At 38.8% G+C, this 11,801-nt stretch overlaps 2 protein-coding genes across 6 annotated transcripts; one reads left to right on the forward strand and one right to left on the reverse strand.

Moving 5' to 3' along the window:
• Nucleotides 1-144: 144 nt before the first annotated feature.
• On the forward strand, nt 145-8,536 carry LOC111806031 (cyclin-dependent kinase G-2-like). Of its 4 annotated transcripts, XM_023691359.1 has the most exons (10): nt 589-2,300; nt 2,827-2,962; nt 3,083-3,171; nt 3,373-3,484; nt 3,563-3,669; nt 4,069-4,163; nt 5,609-6,038; nt 6,112-6,201; nt 6,351-6,464; nt 8,286-8,536. In XM_023691359.1, exons 1-7 carry the CDS (start codon nt 589-591, stop codon nt 5,653-5,655), a joined length of 2,298 nt encoding a protein of 765 aa, XP_023547127.1. In that variant the 3' UTR covers nt 5,656-6,038; nt 6,112-6,201; nt 6,351-6,464; nt 8,286-8,536. The 4 variants fall into 4 exon arrangements, with proteins under 4 accessions (XP_023547130.1, XP_023547127.1, XP_023547126.1 ...); XM_023691362.1 differs by having other exon boundaries at nt 145-2,300; nt 5,609-6,201; XM_023691358.1 differs by lacking the exon at nt 8,286-8,536 and adding an exon at nt 7,142-7,195 and having other exon boundaries at nt 5,609-6,201.
• Nucleotides 8,537-9,106: 570 nt separating this feature from the next.
• LOC111806032 lies at nt 9,107-11,801 on the reverse strand. Of its 2 annotated transcripts, XM_023691364.1 has the most exons (5): nt 11,718-11,736; nt 10,915-11,627; nt 10,031-10,462; nt 9,528-9,834; nt 9,107-9,395 (listed from the first exon to the last, which is right to left on the reverse strand). In XM_023691364.1, exons 2-5 carry the CDS (start codon nt 11,374-11,376, stop codon nt 9,259-9,261), a joined length of 1,338 nt encoding a protein of 445 aa, XP_023547132.1. In that variant the 5' UTR covers nt 11,377-11,627; nt 11,718-11,736; the 3' UTR covers nt 9,107-9,258. The 2 variants fall into 2 exon arrangements, with proteins under 2 accessions (XP_023547132.1, XP_023547131.1); XM_023691363.1 differs by having other exon boundaries at nt 10,915-11,801.

Genomic DNA, 11,801 nt, shown 5'->3' on the forward strand with positions numbered 1-11,801 from the left:
TTATTTAAATCGTTAAAAAACTATTAAGCAATAAAAAATTAATATCATTAATTAAAAATTTAATACAAAGGGTATAATATTAAATTAAAATATTTAAAAATCCTAAATCTAGGAAAAAAGGAAAGTATCACTTATAAAATTGACGCGCCAATCTATTTTTCCTCCTCTTTTCGCGCAGCGATCACGTTGTCTTCGATTTCGCGAGGGATTTCTTTCCTCTCCTGAAGCAGCGTTTCGCCGTCTTTTATCATCCTCAACCCACCTATCTGAAAAACCTTTCTCCAGGTTAGAGGTTGGGAATTTACCCAGTTTTTATCTTCTTATCGGTTTCTGTTAGGGTTTTGTTTCTATTCAGTTGTCTGTTGACGTATTTTCCGTTACGACGGGAATTCTAGGTTGAATTGTTATATGGAATAAGATATTTGCAGAATCCGCTTTACATTTGTACTTGCGCCTTCTGTGTTTCAATTTTGTAATTTTGTTCAAAGGGTCAGTCAAATTTTGAGCTGGAATTTGACTTCTGAAGCTTGAAGGGAGTTGTCGAGTGTGTTTTCGGTTCCGTTTCGAACTTGTTGTTGCTGTGTAATTATGGCGGCTGGGCGTCATGGGGGTTACCGTGAGAACGAGTTCAGGGACCGGGAGACCAATTTTCATGTGTCGAGGAGGTCATTTGGCAGCGCCAGGCAAGAGTTTGAAAGAGTTAAGATCAGCAATGATGATCGTGGTGTTCGTCGGAGTCTAGCGCGGGATGTCAGAGACAAGGTCAGGGTTAGGCACCAGGATATGAAGGAGAACGCGATTGTTACTGGTCATTATCATTCTTCTTCTAGCAAGAGCTATTCGGGTAACAGTGATGGTGGTATTAGTGGCAGTGATCATGGCCCGAAGCAAAATAGGGTTTCTCGTACCATTGACAGGGAGACAGGTGAGTTATCCAGTGAGAGTGGATCTGATGATGCTATTGAATCTGGCTTGGGGGTCAAAGGTAGCGAGGACTCAAAGGTGGGAGAAAATGGGAATCTATCTCCTATGGAGAGGAAGAGAAAAATTTCGCCTGTAGTTTGGGACAAGGATGACAGCAAGTTGAGTATTCCATCCCGAAATAGGATTATCACAACAGTGATGGGTCTTCCACGGCCTCAAAAGTTGAGTCGTCAGTCACCTAATATTATCTCAGACAGCAATGTTAATACATCTTCAGTTAGGAATAGTGATAACGAGAATTTGCCATCTTCCGAGTTTCAATCTCCTTTAGTCTCCGAATCATTAGCATCTCCTGTTTTAGGAAAGCGTTTACACCAGAATGTAGAAGTAGAATTGTTAGATAATGAAGATAATGGCCCTACAAGGAATATCTCATTTTCACGGTGGGCAGGTGGAAATACCTCTCCATCTGATGAAGGTGAGGTTTTAGATGATAAAGAAACACCAAGACAAAAGAAGATACCGATTACTGCAATTCGGGAAACTAAGTTACATCTCAAAACCCCTAGTGACTCATTTTCTGAAGATGGGGACCTCAAGAGCAATGGTTTCAAGTCAAATGAAACGAGAGTGAGGTCATCTGAATCTAATGAACAAGGTGCCCACTGTAGATTTTTGAGTGGGGATGAGAATTCCGGTGGTGATGTGGAAAGGGGTGACTTCATGGAGGTTGATGAGAGGCATGATATTAGTTATGCTAGTTTTAGTCCATCAGATACTGACTCTGATGATAATAACGGCTGTGCCACGCAGGAGCCTCCTTCACCCATTCAACGAAGTGTAAACATGCTTCAGGGATGTAGAAGTGTTGATGAATTTGAGAGACTAAACAAGATCGACGAAGGCACCTATGGTGTTGTGTATAGAGCCAGGGACAAGAAGACGGGGGAAATTGTGGCCTTGAAGAAGGTAAAAATGGAGAAGGAGCGGGAAGGGTTTCCGCTGACTGCTTTGAGAGAAATAAATATTCTTCTTTCATTCCACCACCCATCAATCATTGACGTGAAGGAAGTTGTAGTGGGGAATAGCCTCGATAGCATTTTTATGGCAATGGAATACATGGAGCATGATCTTAAAGGACTTATGGAGACCATGAAACATCCGTTTAGTCAGAGTGAAGTAAAATGCCTAATGATTCAGCTATTGGAGGGTGTTAGGTATCTCCATAGTAATTGGGTGCTTCATAGAGATTTGAAGACATCTAATTTGCTTTTGAACAACCAGGGTGAAATGAAGATCTGTGACTTTGGATTGGCTCGTCAATATGGAAGTCCTTTGAAGCCGTATACACATTTAGTTGTTACACTTTGGTACAGGTGACTACTTCTTTCTTAAGTCTCCCATCTTTTCATTCAAACAAATATTAACGCAAGAAGCCATATAGATTTTGTCAGCAATATCTTTTTGTGGTTATAAAACGTAAAGTTCTTTCACTCTCTTTTCATTCCATATTTAAACTTTGAATTTGTACTTCCTCAATTTTGCCATGGATGTCGCAGACAATTGTTGTGGGTGCTTCAGTCTCTTATACTTGTCCTAATCTATATGATATAAAGAACCTTGTGTCATTTTTTGCAAAATGCATTTTCCCCCTCCTATTTTGTTCATTTTGTAAGTCATGTGCTTTCCAATTTGATGGGCAGTCGTGCATACGAGTATTTGTGAGTTGGATGATCGCAATTGCATTTGTTAACTGAGATAGTTCTATTCTTAATTTTATCTAGTTTTTTTCGAGATATTTAAGTTATTTATAAAATTCATCTATGCATAACCATTCACTACTTACATATAAGAATGGTTTGGGACGAAGTATAACTGTGTTCTGGTCTCATTACATGGCAGGGCACCTGAACTTCTGTTGGGAGCAAGACAGTATTCAACCGCAATTGATATGTGGTCCTTAGGTTGTATAATGGCTGAACTTCTATCAAAGGAACCACTTTTTAATGGGAAAACTGAAGTTGACCAACTTGATAAGGTAATATGTCGTATTGGGTTCTTTCTATTTTTGGTATTTTATTAGTGTTTGAAATTCTTGCATTGCAATGACAAGCTGCTTCTTTTTCTTCTTATTCTTGTTCTTGATATGCCTTAACAGATTTTTAGAACTCTAGGCACTCCGAATGAGACTATTTGGCCTGGATTCTCCAAGCTTCCTGGTGTTAGAGTCAACTTTGTTAAGCATCAGTAAGTTTTAAATGCTTCTCTTTTTTATTTTTTAAATTCTAAGCTTTTGTATTTGACTACTAAATTCTAAGCTTTCGTATTCTTGCATTGCAATGACAAGCTGCTTCTTTTATTTTTTCCTGGTGTTAGAGTCAACTCCCAGGCTTCCAGTTTTGCGTCCCAGGTTCATTGTAATATTGACTACTACTCTCTTCCTTTCAGGTTCAATCTGCTTCGGAAGAAATTCCCTGCCACATCATTTACTGGCTCTCCAGTTCTATCTGACTCTGGGTTCGATCTGTTGAACAAACTTCTAGCATATGATCCTGAAAAGGTAACTATCAATCATTTCAAGTGAGTCTTCTCCTATTATATTTACATTGCTGATTTGAATTTCATTATTTTTGTACAGAGAATATCAGCTGAAGAAGCTCTTGATCATGAGTGGTTCCGTGAAGTGCCTCTCCCAAAGTCTAAGGAGTTCATGCCTACGTTCCCTGCTCAGCATGCTCAAGACAGGTAGATAAATAATGCTTTGAGGTGTTCATGCCTGCTTATATTTACATTATGTGTGCAACTAGTCAAAATTGAAAAAAACAGTTGAACCAAGTCATTTTAGACGTTTGAGCAATATATTATTGTATGGTTTGATAAGATATGAAATATATAACATTAGCTGGTTGGTTTGGTTTTGATATATTTTGGTGGTTTGTATCAGTTAGATGTTTCAAAAAGTCAATTTTTACTATTAGTTCAGTGTTGGCCAGAAACCAGACCAAACTGACCTGGTTTGTATCAGTTAGATGTTTCAAAGTCAATTTTTACTTATAGTTCAGTGTTGGCCAGAAACCAGAACAAACTGACCTGCTTGTATCCCTTTATTCTGTTCGTGATGTTCTCTTTCTATCTTATGTTCAGGAGAATGCGAAGAATTTTAAGGAGTCCAGATCCCCTTGAAGAGCAACGTATAAAGGAATTGCGGCAGCAGGAGTTGGGAACTACTGGTCTCTTTGGTGAGAGATGAATTGTTAAGTGATGGCTGAGGCCCAGCCGTCCATTTATTATATAGAATTGCTATTTATGAAATTGGTGGGGGAGAGGAGTTGAATTGAATAAGAGGAAGATAGCACTGCTTTTCACAAGATGATTGGTGCTGGTTGCCCTGGGGCTCGCCCTGGTAGTTGGTGAATATATGTATATTGTACTTTCAGTAAGGATTGACTTTCATCTGGAAATGAATGCATGTGTAGCACTTGCATACTAGTTTTAGCATATTTCCTTTTCAGGAAAAGAAGCTTTTGCTGTAAAATGTTCTAGTAGAAAATGGAAAATTATTGAATTTGAATTGGGCTTCAATGTTGAGTTATGATTTACAGTTTTATTGCTTTATGTTTTCTAAGTATACCTTTAGGCTACGAGAAACAACTGGGTGTAGTAGAGGGAGGATGCTTGTCTTTCATCAATATAACTGATATTTGATCATGATACTGTATAATTGGAAGGTATCATTTTCAGTTGTGGTGTATGTGGAAACCTTATATATTTCATAAGTCGTCATAAACTTGAGGCATTACTCAGAGTCATTTACAGCGTCTTGTTTAATGCTACCCCCTGGGTGCTCACCTTGTCCAAATAAAAGCTTTTCCCCCCAACTTTGAATTTTTGTAATCCCCGGGAAACTGCCTCTCTTGTTCCTTTTCTTCTGGATACATATATATAATTCTCCATTGCATTCCGTTTTCCTGAAAATTTTCTGGGATTTCGGGGTCAAGAGGAGGTCATCTAGCATATCCACTATCCACTATCCATACAGCCACAATTTCCTCTACAGAAATTTTGAAAGTCCTTATATGCTTGCCTTCATTTTTTGACCGTTAGTACAAAGGTGAAAACTAATTATCTGGAGAGACATAGGCTTTTGTCGAGAGACAGAGAAGGGATGGAGACTCTATTGAGATGGCGAGAGAGAGAGAAGTCATGGAGAAGTTTTGGTGCCATTTTTTTTTATCGTCCCCACCCTTAAAAAGGCTCCAATTTTCTTAAGCCTGGTGTACTACAAAAACATTTATGAAGGCAATCGTGCACATCTCCCTTATCCTTAAGCAAGAAATAGAACCTCCTCCACCATCAAACAGCAATTCTCTTATAGTATGATATTATGTAGTCTCTACTTTTCTATAATCTTTATGTAAATGGTTGTGTATTCCTGGTGGAGTTGTATCTGTGTTTGCTAATGCTTTGAATCATGTTTAATATGTTATACTGGCTAAACTTATATTTGATCTCCCAGTGGTGTTTGTCAAGGCAGTTGCTTTCAACAAGAAAGAAAGTTCAATTAAAATAGGGAGATATGTATACGGCCAGTAGGATACTTGTCTACAATTATGGTGTCTAGACATTAATGGGAAAGAGCTTGCTCAAAATCATGTGAGCTGATATGTGTAGTATTGTCTTGCAGGAACCTGCAAAATGCTTGCCAAGATTGGAGCAATAGCTGTTTGTTAAGATAAGTACCTTGAGCTTTACTACAAATAAAACTATGCATTGAGTATTGGTGGTAACAAGGTGTATTCTTTATCCTTGTTATTGACTTAGGTAGACAGTTCTGTGGTAAAACTGGCTCTTTTTCCAACCAGTATATGTGTGGGGGAATTTTTTGATACCTGTTCTTTTCGTATTATCTTTATTTCTGTTGTGCTTCCCTTCATGAATTTTTTGTCTTGTATGTAAAGTCTTACCCGCTAGGGATGAACCTTGCATTCCCCACAAGGAGTTGATGTGAGCAATTGTCTCTAACAATTTGCTTAGTCTCTTTGATTCTGTGGGAAAAAGATCTTTAAGCCTTTTCTTCCGAGTTCAAGTATTACGAACCATAGATCTTTTAGATGGTAATTTGTGCCTGATGTATTGAACTTCTTTTTTTTTTCTTCTTCCAATCCTGATCTCGAAGTCTCACTGCAGTAACAAAGCAAGCAAGATGCGTCGAGAGGACGTAAACTGTGAACTCTAGATTTCTTAAAATAATTGCTTATCCATCATGTAAAATGCCAGGTAATGTAAATTTAGGTGCCTTTTCTAGAATTTTTTTGACATAATCTTTCTGGTTCTGGCGCATTTTAAAATAAGCATTTAGATCTGTCTATTTCTGTTTTGCATCCGTTTGAAGAGAATGCCAACGTTTTAAAATGAAACAAATGCAGATTTTCAATTGTGAATCATGTTACCTTGGGCAATTCTGTATTTCAGTCCTTTGATGGGTTGGAAGAAGAAAGGCAAGATTTGGAAGGAACTTCAACTGTTCTTACATTATTTTGGTAAGCAAGGATTAATTTGGCTGTGATGGAGGTTTTCTGTTAGTATTTTGATATGTCTACTCAAGTAGAAGGAAATAGATGTGTATAAACTGATTATCGCACATTATTTTAACCTCAAGGAGGTAGGCTTAGTTCAAGTTTCGTTCATTCTCCTTAAGCGAAATGAGATTTACCCGTGCTCATTCATGTTCATTGTGCTTGTTTAAGAACAACTTTGGCTAGTCTTATTTCTGAAGTGCACCTAGTGGATGGGATTATCATACGATAACTTTGCATTCACATAGTGGACAATGGACTGTCTAAGTACTTGCTGGCATTTCAAGCACTGCTCAAATAGTAGCCTTTTATATGCATTACTAATTACATCGTTGTTCCTCACTGAGATTGTTGCGGATAATCACCCTTTTCTTCTGGAGGGATATGAATTGTGAATTTTAAGATTATGTGCACAGTTGTCTGTATCTTCTTGCTGAAATTTAGCTCTTCACTTCATTTACACATGTAGTTTATTAAGTGTTTTCTTTGCTTCTGCGTGTCTTATTGCTATTGTTCTTCAAGTAGGGGGTTCTCACCTCATTGGAGTCTCGCACTTGTTGGATAATGGCTTTGGATGTTTCCCTTGGTAAACATATTGTTTGGCATAAAGTAAGTACCCTCAAATATGGTGTTCTTTTCAGGAGGTTTGTGGGCTCATCGTTTTTCCAGCAAAGCAGTTAAAGGTCCTGAGAAAATTGAAATGGTAAAAACAGTAGATGTTGGAAGATGTTGCAGGGCCCATGGCGTTTCCAAGAGGCTGTATCACATCCCAAATAGCAAAAGCCTCTGCATGAACGATGTTTGAATTTTCTCCCAGTCCTCATAGCATCCAATCCTAGAAGGAACCAAAATCATGAATCTTTGTAACGGCCCAAGCCCATCTGTGCTCTTTGGGTTTTTCCTTTCGGACTTCTCCTCAAGGTTTTTAAAACACGTTTGCTAGGGAGAGGTTTTCACACTCTTATAAAGAATGCTTCGTTCTCCTCTCCAACCGATGTGGGGTCTTACAATCCACCCCTGTTTGGGGTCTAGCATCTTCGCTGGTACTCGTTTCTTTTTCAATCGATGTGGGACCTCCCAATCCACCCCTTGGTCCGGCGTCTTTGTTGGCACACTGCCTTATGTCCATCATCCTTAGGGACTCAACTTCCTCGCTAGCACATCCCCCAATGTCTAACTCTGATACCATTTGTAACGACTCAAGTCTACTGCTAGCAGATATTATTTTCTTTGGTCTTTTCCTTTTCAGTTTCTTCTCAAGGCTTTTAAAACACTTTTGCTAGGGAGAGGTTTCCATATGCTTATAAAGAATGCTCCAACCGATGTGTGATCTCACACTTTCCCTCTCAAATATTTTTGCTGGGTCATACCTGACTTCGAACATTTCTGGCGCTTTGGCCTACATATCTGTCTTCCCAAGGGCAGAAATGTTATTTCTGTTATGGGGTTCCTGTTGGCAGTACCCGGAAAAAGAACCTCTCAAGAATTGGTGGGGAACAGTTTTTTTCATTTTTGGGTTGCTTCTTGGTTTGAAGGCTAAGCTGCTATCATCTCCTTGGTTACACAACTATAGCTCTTACACTAATTTGCAGTGGGGGTGGCTCTCAAGTTAGCGTTAGAACATAGTGAAGGGAATTTGATTCAGATGTCCCTATATCATTATTATTTGCATCCATGGGCTTTTAAAAATTCAAATTTAGGCAAGCATGTCTCCAGTTACCTGTTAACATCAGTAGCTTTCCATATGATGTTCTGACGTCTTCTTCCTTGCATATTCATTGACAGGGAAGCATGTTGTTATGCCTGTCTCACACCTGATCCATCCCTCAATCATCATTTCACAGGTCAAAATCATGCCATTGGTGCTCACAACTGATCAATCATCATCGAGTCATTCCAGTGATGATGGGGATAGCGTTCTTCGTCAGCCGGCACTCTGCAAAACCCTCTGGCTGCTGCTTTAGTTGACTAGCCAAGTTCGGACTTCTGATTGTATGTTCCGACCCACGTTTTGTATGGTGCAAAGCTGTAATCTTAGAGGTCTTCTCCACTTCGATTGACTTTTTTTTCAAAAAAAAATAAAAAATAAAAAATGAAAAGAAAAATACTTTTTTCTACACCAGTTTATAGTATCAAAATGTTATAATTTTAAATTTTGTGAGGACTAGGTTTCGAGATCTACGCTTTTACCTTTGATCTTTCTCTTAATATACTCACTTTTTCGTCGTTGGTAATATTATACAATGATTTTCAGTTTTCCAATAAGAGATTTGAATTCTTAGTCAATGATTATTTAAATTAAGCTTATAAACATGATTTTTAGCTGTACTGTTTCTTTGTTTTTTTATTCACCTTCCAGATTTGATAATTAAAGAAAAATTAGTTTTTAAAGTTTGACTAAAAATAGTATTTATAAACTTCATTTTTAAAAATAAAAGATAAAAAATTAAATGGTTATCAAACGGAAACAATTTTTTTTTAGGGAAGGAGAACTTTATTTGAACAACATTGCTTTAGCTTAGCCAAGAAGAGCAGCTGCCCGCAGAGGGAATGTGAAAATAACCCCAACAGTAAGGATATGACCACTTGCAAACCAACAAAATAGATGCCCAAAAACAAAATTGCTCAAGACAATGAACTGTTTTACAAGGAAGCAAGGGTTTAGTAGGATATTAGTAAGCAAGGCTTTAGTAGGATATTTGAAGGGCTTTACAAACAAACATAACCGATTGGGCAGCTAACTCAAACTTCTGATACTTCACGTGAAAACTAAAGTCTTCCCAAGCACAAAGGTGACCAGCGTGAGTTCAATAAAAAATATAGTGTTCAGCAGAGCTCTGTTAACTGTCCACCCAAAAATGGTGATTCCCCCTGGATTCATCTGCAAATACATCACTGCACCATGGAGACTAAGTTAAAAACAGCATGAACAGCATGAAACACATAGTAATGAGGTTCCTGTAGAGTTTTAAAGATCCTATTGTGCAAAATATTGATTGAGTTGATGACTATATCTGAGTTTCTTACCAAATGCTTCTCTTTTATGATAGGAGGACATATAAGAAGCTAGCTGTGTGGTTGTAGGCATTGTAACAATATCCAAAGACTCCAAATCACTTTCAGAGTAAGCGCAAGTCATTGAGTTCAGTCTTTTAGGAGATTCCGAGTTCCCGTCCCCGTTCGGATGTCGAGTTTGAGATACATCACCTGGACCACAAGTCACTAAAGCATGCCATCTACTTGCTACTGATGCGATTCCTTGGGCTCTGTGGGAAATCTTCGTTGCTCCATGCAAGCAAAGAATCACTCCAACCACTTGAACAATTGCAGATACCTGAAAGTTGAGAAGAAAAAATAAGGAAAATCAGGCTTTAAAGATTGAGATTCGTCTCAACCAGGCTTTAACGGTCGAGATTCGTCTCAACGTATTGCTGACAAACCAACATCAAGCCTTGGACATACAACCTTGAGCTCGTAAAACGATCTACATGTATCTAAGAAAGATAGTTGTAAGAAATTGATGAACTTACTGCAAAATCACCACTATTTATGAGGGTAACCACTGCACTATATCTTGTAGTCTGGAATAGAGTCATAAACTGGCTTGCAGTCACAACCAAGAAGTCTAGAAGAAGAAAGATTCTGAATCTGTGGCTTATCTTGGACAAATGATAGCGTAGGAAAATATGCTCCTCAATTAGCAACAAAACTTCAGACTCTGTCTGCAGGAGCTTTGCATAGTTATCAAAGTGGATGACTTGTAAATTACACATCAGATGAAACACAATGGCGGCGGATAGAGAGATCAAGCTCAGATAAGTCCAGGATATGGTCATAGCCAGTAAGATAGCAACCGATAGCCCCCACGATACACGCTCCGCATATAGTATTCGAATTACCTCTCGAGCAGCCTTCAAAATGAAACATGGCAGTGCCCAGAAGACAAGCAAACGTATTGAACCCTGTGGAGATAGATGGTCAAACCAAGTTCTTTCAATACCACTGTTCAGATTTACACGACAAATAGATCCAAAGAAGTGAAAATGAGCAAACTTTAAATTACTATGTCAAAAGGTACTACTTTTGATCAACACCTTATGTTCATGAACTTATTTGAACGGAATGAGTGACATTTCATATCCGTAGGCATTCACAATCATAGATGAGATAATACAACTTATATCATCAGATTATGTAACGGCCCGCCTGGACCTCAGATATTGTCCTCTTTGGACTTTCCCTCTCGAGCTTCCCCCAAAGTTTTTAAAACGCGTCTGTTAGAGAAAGACTTCCACACCCTTGTAAAGGGTATTTCGTTCTCCTCCCCAATTGACGTGGGATCTCACATATTACCATGGAGATAAGAGACTAATGTTTCTATTTATCAAAAGAAGATTAAGTTTTAGAAGCTCACCCGTATCTTCTTGACATAGTCTTTGCGAAACCCAGCCAAAGAGCTGATCTGCCTATCAACACTGAGGAACCTCTTTATACCATATTTTCTGAGGTTGTGAGAAAGACAGAGCAGAGACACAGCTGCGAGACAAGCTTGGGAGGCAACTATGTCAAGCTCAAAATCCTTAATCTGGTACTGCTTGCAGGCGGCGCAATCTGTGAGCTGCAGCATAACAACAGGCAGAACAATACCGACAAGAACAAAACCAGACCAAGACAAAACACAGCTCAAAACAGAGGATTGGTGGAAGCCCAAAAAGCCAAGCAATGTGTCGAACAGTTTGAGGGCACTGTCCAAATGGGCTTCTTCACCGTCTTCTTCTCGCCCTGTGGTTTGTGAACTCTGATTCTGATTAGAATCAAGAAGTGGAAGATGGGCTTCAGGATCGTCAATATCCACATGATCACGATGCTTAGCCATTGAAGTTGAAGATCAACACAAACTTGAAACTTCTCTTCTTTGGGTATGGGGTTTTGGTAATTGGGGATTTCCATCCAAGATGGAAGGAAGTCAATATCTTATACAAAACATCGAACTCAGTTCCCTTAAATTAAAATGTCTCGAACAAACCCATTCCAGACAAGTATAAAGAACTCAAGATTCGTACACAGTGGGCGGCAATAACTACGAATATCTGGGGCCTCGAGTTTTAGCCGTTGGCTGGAATCAAACTGTTCTTCCCATGAAGATTTTAATAATCAGGACCGTTGAAATACGAAGGAACAGAAATTAAATACAAATGAGCGCAGCAGGAGATTCACCATGGCTAGATTTTCGCATTTTAGCAGAGGAAAAGGTGCGATCCATGTCGTAAGCTTGTGATCTCTCCCTCTCTTTTCTTTTTC

The sequence above is a fragment of the Cucurbita pepo genome, chromosome LG11 (assembly GCF_002806865.2).
Source record: "Cucurbita pepo subsp. pepo cultivar mu-cu-16 chromosome LG11, ASM280686v2, whole genome shotgun sequence".
Classification (NCBI taxonomy): domain Eukaryota; kingdom Viridiplantae; phylum Streptophyta; class Magnoliopsida; order Cucurbitales; family Cucurbitaceae; genus Cucurbita; species Cucurbita pepo.